The sequence below is a fragment of the Brachyistius frenatus genome, unplaced genomic scaffold, assembly GCF_029030835.1.
Source record: "Brachyistius frenatus isolate BFR_SWC_R1_liver_20210118 unplaced genomic scaffold, ASM2903083v1 Contig_6, whole genome shotgun sequence".
NCBI lineage: Eukaryota > Metazoa > Chordata > Actinopteri > Embiotocidae > Brachyistius > Brachyistius frenatus.
The window spans coordinates 6,889,412-6,907,134 of record NW_027210605.1 but is presented as its reverse complement, the minus strand read 5'-3'; the positions used below and the strand labels follow the sequence as shown (position 1 = coordinate 6,907,134).

Here is a 17,723-nt window from a genome sequence, read left to right as displayed (position 1 = left end):
CCATCTAAAGAGAGTCCGGGGAGAACAGTGTACCAAAACGTGTGACCTTTACCGTTTAAGTGAAATGAAATGCAAGTTTGAGCGGATATACAAAAAAACCAATACCGTTTTAAGAAAATATAAGTAAATGCAAGTGTAAGTTTTTTTTTGTAAATAGAAATACCTTAGCATAAATCAATAAAGCCTATCCCCTTTGATCGAAAAAGTGGAGTCTTCTGAAACAGATGTCTCAAGCGGTTGTCTCGCATCTGACCGGAGAAAGTAACAACTCTTGATGCTTCAGTGAGGATGCTGTAGAGGAGCAGACCTCTAACTACAAGGTAAGAGTTCAAACTATTTTCTGTAGGTTTACGTCGTAATATAAAGATAAAAACACGGGACAGAGAGGAAGCTGCCGCGTTAGTAGTAAACAATTCAGGTAGGATGAAGCGGGATGTTTTTTAAAAGTGGTTAAACTGGAGAAATGTTACAGAGCAGTGAGCTAAAATGAAGTAGCAAACACCTCCAAGGGACATATTATTATGATACGTGTTCACTCCTCTTCGGTAACTGAGTACATTTAATCGAGTTCAGTACTTAACTACAGTCACCAGCCACTTGTGATTTACTTTAATACTTTCGTTTAATGTTACTACACCACAGAACAGATGGAAATATGGTACTTTTTTTTTTTTTTTTTTACTACAATAGTCACCTATCAGATTAAAATGTTACGTTCAAAAAATAAATACGATATATAATGTAATAGTTTAGATTAACCTGTCCATGAGTATGTAAAGTAGAGTGATTTGGCTTCACATTGTTCTACTATGCTTTTTACATGTTAATGCATCACTCATAACAATATTACCATATAGTCTGATAGGGACCATTCTGCATTATTACAATGTTTAATTTTGATACTTGAGCTGTAAATGTAGTACTTTGAAATGTTTATTTTTCTGTTAAATTATTGAAGCAGTATTACAACTAGAAATGCAACAATTAGTCAATAAATTGATCGGTTGGTAGAACAAAAAAAATTGATCTTCAACTGTTCTGTTGATCGATGAATTGCTTTGTGTCATATTATTAAATGGAAAAAAAAAGGCTAAAACTGTTTATTCCACCGTTTTAAAATCGGGTTCCTTATTCCTAAATAACAATAAATTGAACATCTTTTGATTTTGGACTGTTGGTCGGGACAAAACAAGGCATTTAAGGCTGCACCTTGAACCTTGGGAAACACTATTTTGATATTTTTCAGCATTTTCTGACATTATATAGACCGAAAAGTTAATCGATTAATCTAGAAAATAATGGGCAAAGTAATTGTTATTTCGGCCCTACATCATCTGCTCCCTTTTGTGCCATGGATGGGACGCTTTCACAGATAAATAACACTGCAGGCCTTATGCGGGGCAACAGGCTGGTCGGTGGTAGTTGTTTGTGTCCACGGCAGGCGAGCAAACAGTCTCCTCCAGTCCACATGTTGACAGACATGAGGTGTTACTGGGGTGCTGAAGACAACACCGCTGTGTTGTTTTGCCTCCTGGAGTCCCCCCGGGTCTTTTGTCAGTGGTGGGCACTTGAGGGTGAAAAGCTGTAACCACATCCTGCTGTTGGCCTGAGGTGACCATCAGTGTTCATTCAGAGGATTCAGAAATGATGACTCGGAGGGACAAGGTGTCATGATCCCCGGCCAGCCCATCAGCCTCTGGGGAACAATGGAGCATCTCTTCTTGTATTTACTCCGTCATTGGGCTGTGACTGAGCTGATGTGTCTGGTCAGCATATGGCCTCCAGTGACTGAGAGCAGGCCGGCATGGTAATTATTACCTCTGCATTGTCTTTGCTGAAAAACTAAGATGCCTGCCCTCCTTAACAGTGTAGATTTGAATGAATGTTGGCCAAGAAAACAGGCTGACAGTGTTTAAGTCTTTGACACAGACTGTGATGTGTTATGTCAGCCTACTGTCTGCATTTTGTAGCAGCCTGTGAACTTTCCACACTCAGCGCTGCTTCTGAAGGCAAAGATCTCACTCCAGTGACGCGCTCTGTAACACAACACTTCGCCTGCCGCTCCCCCACATTGATGCACTTTTCTTCCAGCAGTCCATATTGTGTGCAGAGTGGATCCATTTTGCTGAATGGGTTTTGGCTTTTCATCAGACTCTGAAATAAGGCATGCTGTAAAGTCGTTTGGTTTCTTCCATAGTATCAGCACTCAGTGGAGAATCTTAATTACAGGGTTCGAAAAGGCCTCGGTCTGGTTTCAGGCAACCCTCGCTGTTTCCTCGGCGAGGCTGGTCCCCGTTGGTAATTCCAGGGCCGACCACAGTGGTAATGAGCACGGTGCTGGTGGCGGCAATCCAGGAGCACGCAGCGCCAAAGGCTCATGGGAAAGGGTGGTGGGGGAAGTCTGGGAGACAGTAAATCCACATCATGATCTCCTGCCATAAACATCAACTTCCGTAGATGTTACGCCGTCACGGTCCGGGGAACGGTGAGGACGGGTGGGACTGTCAACTCCCATCCCTGACACGTTTCTAGGTGGTCATCATTTGCGAGATAACACACTCCGCTCATTTGAGATGTTATGACTGCGTCCGTCAGGTATGGCGGGTGGAGACTGTGCTATCGGCAGCCAAGCCTGCAGGAAATGGACTATGAGTTCTGTTACACTCGAGCAAGAAAACTCTTGTTTTTTGGCTCTGCCCTGACAGCATAATTTCAACACTCCCTCGACTCCAGGTTGTTATGAAAGCCGTGACAAATGGCATCAGCATTTTGCCAATAAACTGCAACTTCTAGTGAGACTTTCACCCATACTCATCCACCCACCCACCCACTCTCTCAGCCTAGACCTCCGACCACAGACTCTTGTGAAAGTCTTCAGACAGTTATGGGGTGTAAGTGGGTAAATCCCACATTACCCTGCCTGTCTCTGATTACCAGACCGGATTCCTGTAGACGTCTTTAGTTTTAGATTGCTGCAGCATGGAGCCACGAGAGTACAGCGGGCCCCGACCTCGTACGCTGAACACTTAGCGCCGTTCCTTTCTCCGGCTCTCACTGCGAGCCTTGTCTCGATATTGGCCCAACAACGCTGCTCAAGTCTGAGTTGTCAGCAGATATTGCGCCCGCAGCAGATTATTGAGGCCGCTTGGTGGATACAGGGCCTTTGTTGTAGTGTTGTTTTACTGACTCGAGCTGCCTCGCTGTGCCTCATTGTGCTACTGACTGCTCGTAGCTGTGTCAGTTCACATGAGTTGCTGTGGTGAATGGGTCAGACCGGTGGGATTCACAATAATATCCTGTTGGAGAAGGTTCTCATTCACACAGGATCTGGGTCTTCCTCGTCCCTACAGGAAAAGGCCTGATACCGATCTCCAAACACAGCTTTGAGACAGGAGCTGAGGATTATACCCAGAAGCCTTAGCAACACATTCTCTCATGTGGTGTCCGTTTTCATGTCGTCTTTCCTCCCCTTTATTCCTGAATACATATTTGCTTATAGGAGTTTTGTTTACAAGATATTAACACAGAGGATCTTCTGGAGTCGTCAAGTTTATGAGCTACGCTTTTATGATTAAGCGGCATTTAAACTAATGGCGTCTTTTAATCACGAGAAACTTGAGAAAATACAACGCGGCTTTATCTTGGAAGTTGTCCTTTGCACCCGAAGGTGGTTTCACCCAAACAGACTCCTGGCCTGATTTAAAAGGCCTCATCTGTAAATCATATCTCCAATTTGTTGCTGTCACCGTTTTTCTCTACTAGCTGTCGTTTCACTCCGCCGCTCGTTTTTGTTTATTGCCAGTCACATGTTTGCGGCAGAGCAACAATGGAGCGGAGCGGGCCGTAAACGTGAATTGTGCCTGTGAGAAGTGTGTTGGTGAAACGGGCGGCATCGCCCGGGAGTCAGCGGGGACCTGGTGATCTGATGCTGCGGGGACAAGCCCAGCATTGAGACATTCTTCCACTTCAAAGCCCCCAGAGGGTTTTCTGGACACTGGTTGAATAGGAACAGAGGGAGGGGTGTGTGTGTGTGTGGGGGGGTGGGGGAACAGGTGCAGCCCATGAGTGGGGTAATTCCCGCTGCCATCTGCTTTCTTTTTTCGGGGTCCGGGCTCTTTAAACGCCCTCTGACACGCCTCACAGCGACACGCTCCCCCTAGCCAGCCGCGCCGTGCCCCGTCGCCATGGCACCGCGATTCAGATTAACCCCCCCCCCCCCCGCACATGTGCCGAGTCAACCGTGGGGGTCTGCCCCTTTTGTGATTGAGCACGGGAGGGCGAAAGGAGGAGGGAGGTGGAGAGCTGCGTGGATAAGTGTGTAAAAAGATCACTTGCCAGTCATTCACTTTTGTTAAGTAAAGCAGCAGAGTGAGAATGAATGAAGCCACGTGGTAGGAAAACAACAGGAGAATATATCCCTCTTCAAAGTGATCAATCTCATTTCACTAATGTGAAGACACTTTTCTCATTAAAACAGGTTTTTAAAGAAACTCAAGAGGAGACAGTCAGGATGACGGCCGTGGAGAGTAAAGAGGAGATCAGTGACACTGACAGTGGGATTATTGTGCACTCTGGTAAGGACGACGCTAAAGAAACACCCCACACATTACCATGTCACATGTGCTGATTCATTTTAAAAGGTGATGTTACTGCTAATAAAAGCTCAACCTGTGCTGGATTTTCAGGCGAGCTCCAGTATTCATGTCTGAGAGAAAAAAAAAAAAAACGAAACATGTCACCGGTGTTCATTTTTTTACACAAATGCATAAGAAAACTGATAATTTCATCGAAGAGCTTTAAACGAGATGTTCTCAGTGGCAAGAAAATAAAAAAAAAACACTGTCTAAATATCACTTGGCACCGGCAGTAGTGATACAAGTACTATATGTATTGTTCAAATATAGTCGAAAATGCTATTTAGTGTAGAAAATATTCCTACTTTTATGGCTGGTCCGGAAGCCGACGAGAAAAGCCTGATCTTTGTGCGCACTGCAGGTCCAGACAGCCCCACGTCCCCGTTGAAGGACCTGACCACCCACACTAGAGCCCTGAAACTGAAGCACCAGTCTCTGGAGGAGCGTCTGGAGCTCTGCCTGCTGGAGCTGCGAAAACTCTGCATCAGGGAGGCGGTAAGTAACTCCTGGAAGAGTAGGTACACCACAAGAAAATATCTTGTGTCTCGATTCGTTTTCATAAACTTTATAATGGCTCTAAATAAAATGGTTAGGACTGTATTGTGTGTGTGTAATGGTCCTAAATTTGCCTTTTTTTTTGGTAATCAATTCTTTTATTTTGTCTTCTCAGGAGCTGACCGGCACACTGCCATCAGACTATCCTCTGATGCCAGATGAGAAGCCACCACGGGTTCGGAGGAGGATCGGAGCTTCATTCAAGCTGGATGAAGGTCTGATCCATGTGGACCCACAGGTACAGACCCCCATCAGTGTTAACTGCTCACGGAGAAAGTCATCATCTATTAATCAACCAAGACTAAATGTCAGAATTTGTCTTCATTGCAGGATTCAGAGTTGCAAGCACTAGAAACGGACTTGGCTCTTCAGCGGCAGATTTACGAGGCGGCCCGCAAACTGTCCCTTGAATATAACCTCAGCAAACCACAGAAGAAGAGCCGGCTGCAGCAGTGCAAGAGGGAGGAGAAGAAAGTGAAGGACCTGCAGGACGCCGTGCTCCAGCACAGGATCAAGAGCGAGTGCAACTCACCGTGCGTCACCAGCTCAGCCAGCCAAAACAAAGGCGAGTGACGCTGCCGCCCCCTTCAGGCCAATCTGTGCAACACAGCGCGGGTTCAGGGAAAACCTTAAACATTTTTGATTTCTGTTCTCAGATCTGTGCATGTCTGATGACAGCTCCCTCTCTGATGTGGTGGCTCTGGATGATGGTGAGTTGAAGTACATTTACACTTGTATATTTCTATATTTAGTACGAAGAAGTATGAATTATAAGGTGCAGATTAGAAATATTTTGGAGCAGTATGGTGGCGTCAGTTTCAAAGTAGCACACGGACATCCATATTATTTCAAATGTGCTGAACTGAAATGAATTCTCACTCATGACTAAATTGAAATGCATTTTTTTTTTAAATTTTCTTTCATTTCAATGTAAAAAAAAATATTAATTAGGATTGCACCAGTTTTTTTGTATTCAGATGTGATTTTACGAAATCTTTTTGTAAAACCTGTGAGAAAAAAAAAAAAAACTTTAATGTTCTGTCTGACCCTTCTCAGATGTGGACTCGCCCGGCCCCCTCTCACCTCCAGTGTTGGGGACTTCCTATTCAGAACCACTCCAGCTGTCAGGCAAGACCCTGCAGTCGACCCATCAGTCCTCAAGCCAGCTCAGTGTGGAGTACGAGCGCTCTCCCATCCAGAACTCTCCGTGGAAAGAGTCCAGTCTGGACCAGCCTTACCAGAGGGCCACGAAACCTCCGTCTGCTTCCAGCAGCAGGTCCAGGTAAGAGTCTGAAGTGCCGTCAGACACACAAATATGCTGAGGTTTTACTTCACGAAGATGCACCTCGCCTAAATGTAACAACACGTAAATACACCGATGTTTTTCATATCATACGGTTATCATTACTATCGGAGAGAAAAGTGCAGGATTTGTTTAAACAGCTTGTAGCTGTTTGGATAATACATATTTTCAGGTCGGTATGCCAAAACAGTACAAATGCCTACAAATTAATGTCAGCATCCCGGTTGATGTATGTATTTCTCAGCTTGCTTTGAAAGAAGAATTTTTACTTTGACTTTTAACAGAAGAAATCTGTAAGTCAAAGTCCCGATTTACGTGTAAAGCTGCACGCGTTGTCGGGGGTTACGCGCGGGAAAAGTTCCTCCTGCGGGAAGCATTGCATTTCTCACGTCATTGCTCCTGCTGCTGTTGTTGTTGTTGTTTGCAGTAGTCCAGCAGGAACCCAGGTGTCTGCAGAGAGCAGCAGGATTCCTCTCACTCAGTTTGTGAAGAACTCGGCTCTGCGTCACAACCACTCCACCAGCGCCCCCTCCACTCCAGAGCTGCTCGTACGCCGACAGTACTCCCAGTCCTTCAGGTACACGGAGAAGGTCATGTCAGAATAGCACACATTAACGGAGCGATCGAAGGGCGTAGCCACGATGTTGTGTAGGACGATTTTCACAATTTTACATGATGTGTCTTCTCAGACTTCCCAAAAAAAAGCAGTGTGCCGACATGGAGCGGTTCAGCTCGGAGAACAGTCGAGGGCGAGCCAGGCTGCCTCAGCGGCGCTGCATTGCTGACTTCATGGTGCGCTCTCCGGAGTACTCTCCCCTGCGCCCTTACCTGTCCAGCTCTGAGGACAGCAGCTCGGAGCACTCCTCCTCCTCCTACATCAGCTCTCCCGGCAGGGACGGACCCACTGAGATCCCTAAGCTCTCCCCCCCGCCTTACGGCTTCCACTTTGGAGCGCAGAAGAAAGGGCTCTCCGGCTTCCCCAGCCCGCACAACAACACCAGCCAGTCTCAGTCCAGCCACGTTTGGGCCACGGCGGAGGTCGGGCCCCTCTCCCCGCACGACCCGGACACGGGGAAGTGCTTCCTGTCTGCTCCTGCTGCGACACGCAGCCCACAGCTAAAACCGTGGCAGGAAGGAGCGTCTCCCCCGAGGAGCGTCCCGAAGCACCCCCCGCCTTACACCAGGTTGGTGCGGACGCCCTCGCTGAGAGAGTACCCGCACCACGCCATCAGGCTGATGCCCAGGGAGATCGTGTCAGAGGAGCTGAAGTCCTGGCATCACAGGAACCAGCTGCAGAAGTTACGGCCAGGCTGCGGGGAGCAGCAGAGCTCGCTGAGTGTTACGAGCCCCGCTTCACCTTACCTGCCTCCGTTTAAACAGGTTGGTACTGAACACGTGAATCACGTCTGAAGTTGTAAGTCACACAGGAGGAAATAAGTCTTTCTTGGCGATATATTACCTGCAAACTAACAGCTACTTTTATCATCAGTTAGAGTGTTCATTATTTTCTTGATTGTTTGGTCTATAAAACGTGAACGAAAATGCCCATCTCGAGTTCTTAAAAGTCCTTGTTTGTCCAACCAGCTGTCACAATCACTGATAGTAAGTTTACAATCAGGTCAAGCCATAACAAAGCTGCAAATTCTTAGAACCGGAGAGGCAGGAATCATTACGTTTTGGGCAGTTTTACTTGGAAAGGACTGAAAAATGATGAATAATATTTTAGTAGACGAATCAGCTAATTGCACTTCTTTACACAATATATTGTATGTATGTCAAGAGAGTTTAATGTGGTCGCTGACTTGCTGATTTTGTTCACAGGGTTCGGGTAATGTGATTCTCCAGAGAGCTGCTGACGGGACTCCGGTCCAGTGGTTTGTGGCCGAGGATGCTGAAATCGTGAGCCAGGTGTAGCCGACACCTCTCATCCTCTGCAGTGTTTTCAGTCGTTGCTCTTTATTTATCTCTGTATTTATTAAGTCTTTGGACTCTCTGTGAGATCGCTTGTCGACGCGATGCAGTAAAACGTGGACCTATCGGTGCCTGAATCGGTAATTAATTTAAAACTTAACGTAAGGTGGTATGCCAGTTTTATTTATTTGACCTTGTTTCTTTGTAGATCTGAGGTGAATTGAGGCTCTTGCAATGTCATACATGTTTCCAATGGATCATAAACGTGCTGTTTATCGTTTTTCTTTGTGGCTGGCACACATTTTGCACATAAAATTCACCTGCAGTAGTTTTTCAATAAGCTTCCCCATTTTTAATATAATTTTGACAATATTTATCTATTATTTAAAGTTTCCCCCCTGCAACGTAAAGAATTATCACACAAAAATGATACACCTTTGAACACGTGTTGTTGTTTTTATATATATATACATAGTTAAAATTTAACATGTCTAGCCATGATGTGAAGTAAGCTGACTTTTAACATTTGCTATTAATCTTAATAAGTAATCACTGATGCCTTTAATGGTGGTTTGATGAATGTTTTCACTGCAGTATGGTGTTTTCTTACTAACCAAGTGATTGTATCAGTTTTGATTTTTTTTTTTGTATATTTATAATAAAAAAAATATGACCATCAGTTACGTTTGTGGATTTCTTATCTTAAAGGTGAACAGAAAAGTATTTCGAAACACCGGATGAACAACCAAAAGCATTACATCAAACTGTTTTATATTTGTGTACGCAGAGCCTTCGTTCACAGCATAGTGACAGAATTGAGATAAAGTGTTGATAACAGTGTGTCGGAACAGTTCATGGCTCAAGTTCTTCATCCTGAAGCTTCCACAAGACGTAAATCAGCGTTATGAACCAGCAAAGCACAAACAGGTAGGTGAAGAGGAGCGCCCATCGACAGCGATACACCCAGTGAGTTGGAGGATGTTGCCGCCACACAGATCCACACCTGAAGAGAGAGCAGCTGGTCAGTAGCATTATAATGTTAATCACTGAACCTTTAAAAGAATAAATGACATTGTGTTCACTTACATGCCCACAGAGATATTTCTGTAGATATTTGTTGTCTTCTTTTCTTTTCCTCTCTTGGACAATGCTGCTTTGCCTTTGTGTCTCTGCCGCAAAGTATCCAGACAGGAGCTGTGATGAAGGGACATGTCTTAAATGGAGCTGTGATGATGTCACATATCTTAAATGGAGCTGTGATGATGTCACATATCTGAAATGTTTGCCTATAATTAAATGATTTCAGTGACACAAGATAGGCAAAATGACAAAGAAGAAAATACCTATTTACTGAAGTACCTAATGGTGTTTGTCGATTCTGTTGATGGTGATTTTTAGACTTTTTTTAATCACAGTTCAGTGTATTTATATATATATATAATGTCACAAGAGCTGGATGAACCATGGTTGAGGGCAAAATGAGCTGTAGCCGTTAACTGAGCACTCCCCACCTCTTTGTATGAAATAGTAAACCTAATTAAAACACAGGGTTTTTGCACCATGCAAGATGAATGCTAACTGAAATATTTAACATACTAAATTGAACTTTTTACTATGAGGCTTATCAATAAGACCAAATATCAGGGACTGTGTGGTTACTATGGAGAAATCTGTGATGACATCATGATTAGATCAAAGTAATCTCATTACTCACATCATACTGACAAATTCAAATTCTACAAACTATATTTCCTTTTTCTGTTTAGTTCATTTGCTTTCGGAGATTTTGAGCCCTTCTGTTGACACAATTTGCATTTTATGACAGAAACACTGAAAATTCATAGAAACGATATTGCCTCTTTTTAATTAACTTTAGAAAAAAAAAAAAAAGATAATGCAGTGAAGCTACTATGAAGTGTAAAAATCTGATGAACATTATGTGAAACTAGTATAGTTGCTGTTGTGAGTAATCTTTTTCCACAGCAGATACTTAGACTTGTCATTGCTCGGAGAGCCTGTCAGTCAAAAAAAATCTCTTGAAAAAAAAAAGTTCTGTTGTTATTTACAGTTTCTGCCTGAATAAATTATTCAGGCCCATCAGTCACGAACACTTCATGTAATGTGGTAGAATGACAAATACAGAGATCCTGCACAGTCAAGAGCTTCATGAAAGTACTGCAGGCTGTTGTGTTTCTGTTATTTAGTCCATCTCCTTAAAATCTACGAACAGCGCCGTACTTTTTGTCGTGGGTCTTGCCAGCGGTTGCTTGTTTCGATGGGGGGCCCTCCGGTTCGGGGGCGGGCGGAGACTCTGGAGGACACTGAGCAGCTGAAGCCTCTGATGGAGTTTCATCTGGATCATTTGGCCTGAAACAAAACATGTCGATATTAAACGTCGGCAAAGGATCCGGACACGAAGGATGAAGTTTTTAGTCTGCGGTTGACCTGTCGTCCACTGAGTAGCTGTCGTCCTTGGTCACGGCAGAGCAGCTGGACTCGGAGCTCGGGGTGGGAGATGGACAGCGGGCGGAGGACTTCTTGCTGGAGGAGGACCTCTTCTTTGAGTCACGCTTTCTCTTCTCCTGTGGAGACGTAGGGGAAACTCACGTTGGTTTATGGATCATCACGTTTGTTCATAAAGTGGGAGAGTTCGCTGAAGAAACCAGGTGACCTGAGTTTCACTGGTAATTACTGAGATGCTGACCCTTCGACGGCTGTTGTTCTGGAAGAAAAGAAGGGAGGAAAGAGCAGAAACAAAAAGGCAGATCAAAGTAAAGAAAAGGTATTTGTTCCAACGTTAGACGGTACAAGAAGCCAAATATCCGCACACCTGTGGAACGTTTTTCCTTCTGTTCTCGCCGTCCTCTGGATCTGCAACAAGACATCCAGTGATCAGACAGACTGTGCACAATACAGAACAATAAGAAACACCACGAAACATCAGAGTATCGGAAACCTGGTGAGAGTCTGGGATTGTTGACGCTTCTGCAGGAGTTCTGCTGCTGCTGTATCATCTTCTTGGCTTCTTCCAGCTCTGAAACATTTGTCTCGTGTCTTATCCTCAGACTCTCCACATGAGCCACCATGAGCTCCACTGCCCGACTCATTCGAGCCTCCTGTACGAGACAAAAAAAAATCAAAAAAAAAAATCACTGAGTGTAGTGAGGACAGAACGCCAGTTTACAGCCAGAGGTACTGACTAAAGATCTCAGGTTCATTTATTATGTGCTGCAGGTCAATATTAAGATACCATAAGGTATGAATCCAAAGAGCGTTTGGGTCTCCTGAATGAGTTCACTGATTTCTTTATATGCTCTAAATCTGTGAACACACGTCTGTCTTTCCAAGTGAGATTGGAGATATTGTTTTACATGTAGTCTGATACAGTCCAAAAACCGAAAACAGATTTGTGGATCAGAACTTTGTTTTTTCTTCCAATAATCATCTGACGAGCCATCGCATTTTTACACCTGAAAAAAAAAATGGATATGAAGTAGTTCAAGCGAGCTCCGCCTGCAAGCAGCTACAACAGCAACATGCCGCTGACACGCTTTAATATTAATAATCTAATATCAGACATAAACAGGACTTTTACTTTCATATTTCAACTACATTTTGGTGCTCATACTCGTGTACTTTTTTTTTTAAATGCATTTTTATTTCAGCAAAGGATCTGAATACTTCTTCCACCACTGCTCTGCTGTTTCTTATGACACAAAACCAAATGAAATCAAAGAGCATCTACAGATAAATCAGGAGCGTCAGTGTACCTGGTGCACAGCACCGAGCACCTCCGCTGTGTTGGAGATTCGTTCCACCGTCCCTCCCAAGATGTCCAGCGACAGCTCCAGCCTCTGTAGGATCTGACTGCGCTTACTGTCCAGACACAGGCCCTTCAGTGTCTGAAAACACACAATCACAGGTGTGCCTGCTGTCTGACATGGGGGAAGGGGGAGGGGAGGGGGGGGGTCATGAGGGACATACTTCGACATCATCTGTCACACACTGTACCTCCAGGGTCTCCCTGCCCAGCGTCAGCTCCAGCTGGATGTTCTCCTCGGCCAGGTTGCGGGCATGTTCCTCGGCCTGCAGCCGCTGCTTCAGGGTGTACTGATCACAGCGGAAAGCCAGGGACAGCTGAGAGAAGGCCGACTGGCAGCAAAAACAAAGTCATTCACTTCATACGGGTTTACCATTCACACTTACATTTCAGATATTTATGGTTTTCTCTGATTTTGAGACCAACGAGAAACGATATTTCGTTCAGATGTAATTTTTTTTTTTTTTTTTTTTACTTTAAAATGAAAGAAACTGTAATTCTGAGTATTTCTTCTGTAATTCAAATGCACTAGATTTAAACAAAATAAACTAAACGTAATTTTGACTATATACTTTTACACTAGATCAGAAATATTCCAACTGAAGACCTACAACACCAGGTTATAGTTCAAATAATAAAAGCACATACAAGTGGCACAGTGTGTGTGTGTGTGTGTGTGTGTGTGTGTGTGTGTGTGTGTGTGTGTGTGTGTGTGTGTGTGTGTGTGTGTGTGTGTGTGTGTGTGTGTGTGTGTGTGTGTGTGCAGCAAATACATGAAAAAGCACTTGAAGCTAAAACAAAGGGAAACATCTGATCCCACACTGACTGAGAAGTGTGGAGGACTCACCTCCAGATCTTTCTCTGACATCTCCACACTGTCAGAAAACAAGGTGTTTGACAGCTTAATAAAAGGTCAAATCAAATGTAGTTCATTTCAAAATATCTTCATGTGTAGCAGTCACAAGTTGCACCTGTTGAGGCCGACACGCTCAATGATGGACAGCTCGTTCCAGCTTGTATTTGGAGGCTCCTCACGACTGCTCTCTGTTAAAAAAAAAAAGAAAAAAAAAAAGATGCCATTTGGTTTCTATTCAGAGCCACAAGACTGACCGACTGTCCTTCCAGGAACTTCTTTTAAACCGTTACCTTCCTCGCTGCCCTCACTGTCCGGCATAGTGGGCAGTTCTTTCCCGTTTGCCTCCGCATCGGGCTGAAAACATTCAGAAACATTATTCACAGACAGAAGCATAACATATAAAGTGTCTACAGGAACAAGTAGATTATTTGACTCACCTCAGCGTTCATCTTCACCAGAGTAATCCAGAAGTTTGAGTCTGGTATGGTCTAATTAAATTATTCAAATCCTCTTCATCATCAACGGGGGACTCTTCATTGTGGCTGAATACACAAGACATACTCTCACATTCATTTCCTCCTCTGGCTTTCTCCTGCACCGAGAATAGATAATCCTATTAAGAGATCCACAGTCAAACCAGAGCAGGACAACTGCCCCGAGAGGCTCATGGGTAGCTGCGTATTTATCTGTAGTAAATAAATTCTGATGCTGTAATCAGGAAATGGATCTAACTGACGGGGAGATCTGTTGATAAGAATGAAGTCAACATATCAAACTATATAACATTACTGAAGAACCAAATCTGGCTGTCCTGAACTAAACTGGTGGAGTCATGGAAAAACAAAAATGGTGTTTTGAAAAGCTTTAACAACACAGAGTGTGATGGTTCCATGAACCAGCCAAGTGGGTCAGGACTGATGAATCCCATTATTAGCAGCAATGTTACACCTGCTGTTACACCACAGGCCATTACATGACTTCTGTTCAGTTCACGTGTTTGTTTCCCTTCAACAAAAAAACATTTCCAAATGCATAAAGGGTTTTAAATTGTTTTAACTATAAATATTGTCATTTCAGGCATCATTTTATGTTTGGTGCAAACAATAACTTTTTTTTTTTTTTAGTCGAGATACACACCAACTACTGCATACAAGTTCTACAAGAGAAATATTTACCAAGATAGAAATCTTAAAAGAGATTAAAGATTAACAAAGATTTCCTCATGCAGACACCTGCATGCATTTTTGTTTACTGAACCCCAAGTGTTTTAAAAAAAAAAATTCACCCAGTTTTTTTTTTGGTGCATGTTCATTTGGACATGGAAAAGTGGTACCAAGGAAAGTGAAGCTGCTCTGCTGTTAACTGGAGACCAACGTTTCTGAGGCTAAATATAGGTGAAAAATAAAAACTTGTACCTTTTACAGGTTGACTGTAGTCTACGTGTAACAATGACTTTATAGGAGGAGGCAGACCCAGGCCCAAGGGAACATTTCTATTACTTTTTAAAAAAAATTCAATACAAACAAATACTTCTACCTAATTAATCCAAATCTTTTTAAAAACTTTTTAAAGTGTTAATTGTAATGTATTTTGGAAAAAGTGAAACAAGACCCAAAAAGCTTTGAGAACCTATCAAACGCTACAAACTAAATTCAACAAGACATAAAAATCACGAGGAGCAGTCAACTTCAGAGCATCTCCAAATCTCTTTTATTGATAGAAAAGCTGTGATTTAGTAGAGGCGCTGGGGTTTTCCCATGGTGCTCTTGACGTAGAGGGCGCGCACGTTCTGCCAGTTCTTCTTCAGCAGAGACACCAGGAAGTTGACGGCCAGGTGGATGTTGTACACAAGCTCATCGTCTGTCATTTTCACGTGTCCTACGGCCACGGCCAGACAGAGCACCTACAAACACAGAGCAAGGTTATTGTTGTGCGACCCAACGATCAAGTTCGTTGACAATTCAGTATAAGGCGGGGAAAAAAACAAAAACAACAACATTAGTATAAAACATTTTCAAATCCGAACTGCTGAACGCACCTTCTTCATCTGGAATTTGATGGTGGATTTGACCTCGTCCACCTTTGTGTTTAGGTTCTCGTTGTGGGTGAGCAGGGAGGGGAACTTGCCGGCCTTGTTCAGACCAGGACCGAGGATACGAGGGATCTGCTTGATCAGAGACTCGGAGGCCAGGAAGGCGTCGTACTTCTTGGCTGGAAGAGGACAGCAGGAAACGAGAGCCAAGTTAAAAAGCCTGTCGGACTTCCGTCATCACCGATTGGACGTCTCGTGTCGCCAAATCCTTACCGAGCTTCTTCACCATCTTCTTGTTCTTGTTGAGCTTCTTGAGAGCCTCGATGTCCATGTGCGGCATGTCGGCAGCTTTGGCCTCGTCACAGTGCTGCTGGTCCCCCAGGACGCACACGGAGAACTTCGGTCTGGGGAGAGTCTTCAGCCTGCGTTCAGCAACAAAACCGTTAGGACTGTGCTCAAAGACACTTCAAATCCGGGGGTGTCAGACGGCAGCGAGGCGGGAGCCGGAGAGACGGCACGCGTGCATCCATTCTGTTCCACCGCGGGCGCCGGGTGGTTAAAACCGACTGCACGAGTCCACTTTTTCAATGCAACAATCCCAAGTCAATAAATTTATCATCAGGTCACCATTCAACACACAACAGGAGTTTGACTTGTGATGAACAATGGAAACTGTAATGCGAGACACTCCGCCATCCCCCAAACGACACCTCCCCGATTTTACTGCGTAAAAGAAAGGTTCTTACCCACACCGTCACAGTGGCCGATGTCCAGCTGACCTCTTTGGTAATAAAAACGCAAATTGGTCGGCTTGAGGACATGAACGTACAAGCTCAGCCACTCAAAGCCTCCCCTCATGTTTTAAGACCCAGGGTAAGGGTCCGTCCGCTTCGCCTTCCCCGGCCAAAGCCGAGGCGGCTCAGTCAGACTACCCAAAGTACTTCTCCATGTCTGCCCCGGGCCTGTCCGGACTTTTTTTCCCGAGTTTCCTTATGCCATTTGCCAAATTAACAGGCCGTTTAGACACTCGAGACAGGGCTGGAGGCACACAAGGAAAAGGTTGGGTGAGACAGTAAAAGGTCGAACCTGACGGTGCCGGAGAAACGCTTGTCCTTCTGGGGATCATAGTTTTTCAAGCTGATCTGCAGCTCCACCGACTCCGTAAACCTGCAGACGGACAGACGGTTACACACGTGTGAAGTGTTGTATTTTGAAGGGCCACTTGTGTCAGCTTTTACGTCGTCCCTCGGGCGAACTTACTTCCTTGGCTTGGTCAAGGAGCCCTGCAGGACCTCCTTCACCGCTTCATACAGCGTATCTCTGGAGACCTTACTGCAACACAGAAAATAACAGAACTGGTTCAGCAACCGGGAAAGTAATTCAAATCCAGCACGCAAGTGGTGCCGACATTCATAAAACGACTACGAGAGAGAAGATACTTTATTAATCCCTCAAAGGGAAATGTTTAAATTACAGCAGCATATACAGCGCAACGCAATAAAATTGAGGTAGTAAAAAATATTAAATATGTATATATATTTTTTAAATGCACATTATATATAAATAGAATAATATTAAACTAAACTAAAGTGCAACGAATTAAACAAACAACAGTGCAAAGGTTTTATTGACGTGCTGGATTTCTCCAGAGGTGAGTTATTGAAAAGTCTTATTGCAGTGAGCAAATAGGCAAAAGATTTTAAGTCAATGTCATCTAAGAGAGCTCATCTTAACATCCGATGGTGGATCCGGAACTTAAATATCTTTTAAATCACAGGATGACGGTGGATTACATCTAAAAAAAAAAAAACCCGAGCGCGGTATCCTTCACGTTACACCGGCGGATGAACCGGCCCCCGCGCGACGTTTAGCTTCAATTAATGTTGAAAAACCGAACCTAAATACAACGAGTCGCACAATATTATAACCACACATGCTTAGACGAGTGATAAAAGTCGGTATAAACGTCAGTAGAGTGTGATTATTATCACATTTATTAGTTAAACACGGTCCAACCTCATTTCGGCAGTTCGTCCGTCTCGCCTTGCTGCGGTGAAAAGGAAGCGCTGCAGGAAGTTACGCAAAATATAGGCGAGCCGCGGTGACGTCATCAAAAAAGCGCCAATCATTTTTATGGACGTGACAATTTTGTGTTCATTCTTGGATTTCTTTTGTTGTTGTTGTTGTTGTTGTTTTTTGTACTTGTTGTAAATTTGTATTATAACTTGACTTTTCTCAAAAGTTACTTTTTCTAGAAAATGTATTATATTTCATTGTTTACTGTACATCTGGAAACATGACCAAAACAAACACTTAAAACATGATATAAATAACGAAAACATAATATATATATATAAATAATGAAATGATGCAATAAAATACACAAGATAAATGCAGCTTGTTCCACAGAGCTGAAGAAAGTCTATGTGAACAAAGAAAGTTTCACAGATTAAGTATCAGCCTTACAAAATGTGCTCATTTTACATTTAACTTTTGGCAAACAAATGAATGGTATTAAATGTTGGCTGTGTTGTGGTAATTGTTTTAAAATGCACTTGGTTTTGGTTAAGTGGGAGTAGAAGTTCAATTTTATTTAACAAGATCAGCTTTAG

At 43.7% G+C, this 17,723-nt stretch overlaps 3 protein-coding genes across 3 annotated transcripts; 1 reads left to right on the top strand and 2 right to left on the bottom strand.

The window, feature by feature from the left end:
• The first annotated feature begins 275 nt into the window (after positions 1-275).
• Positions 276-8,558, top strand: inavaa (innate immunity activator a). The gene is made up of 10 exons (XM_069688900.1): positions 276-320; positions 4,478-4,574; positions 4,996-5,129; positions 5,305-5,427; positions 5,520-5,754; positions 5,846-5,899; positions 6,246-6,471; positions 6,920-7,069; positions 7,182-7,872; positions 8,314-8,558. Exons 2-10 carry the CDS (start codon positions 4,511-4,513, stop codon positions 8,404-8,406), a joined length of 1,770 nt encoding a protein of 589 aa, XP_069545001.1. The 5' UTR covers positions 276-320; positions 4,478-4,510; the 3' UTR covers positions 8,407-8,558.
• On the bottom strand, positions 8,553-14,371 carry LOC138615349 (inositol 1,4,5-triphosphate receptor associated 2). Its single transcript, XM_069688901.1, has 13 exons — positions 13,517-14,371; positions 13,370-13,433; positions 13,195-13,267; positions 13,071-13,098; positions 12,415-12,555; positions 12,174-12,305; positions 11,360-11,519; positions 11,234-11,274; positions 11,075-11,125; positions 10,849-10,985; positions 10,642-10,770; positions 9,490-9,597; positions 8,553-9,406 (listed from the first exon to the last, which is right to left on the bottom strand). Exons 1-13 carry the CDS (start codon positions 13,526-13,528, stop codon positions 9,256-9,258), a joined length of 1,227 nt encoding a protein of 408 aa, XP_069545002.1. The 5' UTR covers positions 13,529-14,371; the 3' UTR covers positions 8,553-9,255.
• A 395-nt stretch (positions 14,372-14,766) lies between these two features.
• rpl10a (ribosomal protein L10a) lies at positions 14,767-17,178 on the bottom strand. The gene is made up of 6 exons (XM_069688899.1): positions 17,128-17,178; positions 16,372-16,443; positions 16,198-16,278; positions 15,385-15,533; positions 15,118-15,290; positions 14,767-14,982 (listed from the first exon to the last, which is right to left on the bottom strand). The coding sequence occupies exons 1-6, from the start codon at positions 17,130-17,132 to the stop codon at positions 14,812-14,814; spliced, it is 651 nt and encodes a 216-aa protein (XP_069545000.1). The 5' UTR covers positions 17,133-17,178; the 3' UTR covers positions 14,767-14,811.
• Between the last annotated feature and the right edge of the window lie 545 nt (positions 17,179-17,723).

Bases quoted from the DNA above. Each gene is read 5' to 3' on its own strand.
- inavaa (XM_069688900.1), top strand. From the start codon at position 4,511: ATGACGGCCGTGGAGAGTAAAGAGGAGATCAGTGACACTGACAGTGGG. The intron at 5,130-5,304 runs GTAAGTAACTCC...TTGTCTTCTCAG, and splicing joins AACTCTGCATCAGGGAGGCG to GAGCTGACCGGCACACTGCC. The intron at 5,428-5,519 runs GTACAGACCCCC...TCTTCATTGCAG, and splicing joins TGATCCATGTGGACCCACAG to GATTCAGAGTTGCAAGCACT.
- LOC138615349 (XM_069688901.1), bottom strand. The intron at 13,268-13,369 runs GTAACGGTTTAA...TTTTTTTAACAG, and splicing joins CAGTGAGGGCAGCGAGGAAG to AGAGCAGTCGTGAGGAGCCT. The intron at 12,306-12,414 runs GTACAGTGTGTG...GTGTGTTTTCAG, and splicing joins TGGGCAGGGAGACCCTGGAG to ACACTGAAGGGCCTGTGTCT.
- rpl10a (XM_069688899.1), bottom strand. The intron at 15,534-16,197 runs GTTCGACCTTTT...TGCTGAACGCAG, and splicing joins CGTTTCTCCGGCACCGTCAG to GCTGAAGACTCTCCCCAGAC. The intron at 15,291-15,384 runs GTAAGGATTTGG...GTCCTCTTCCAG, and splicing joins GAAGATGGTGAAGAAGCTCG to CCAAGAAGTACGACGCCTTC.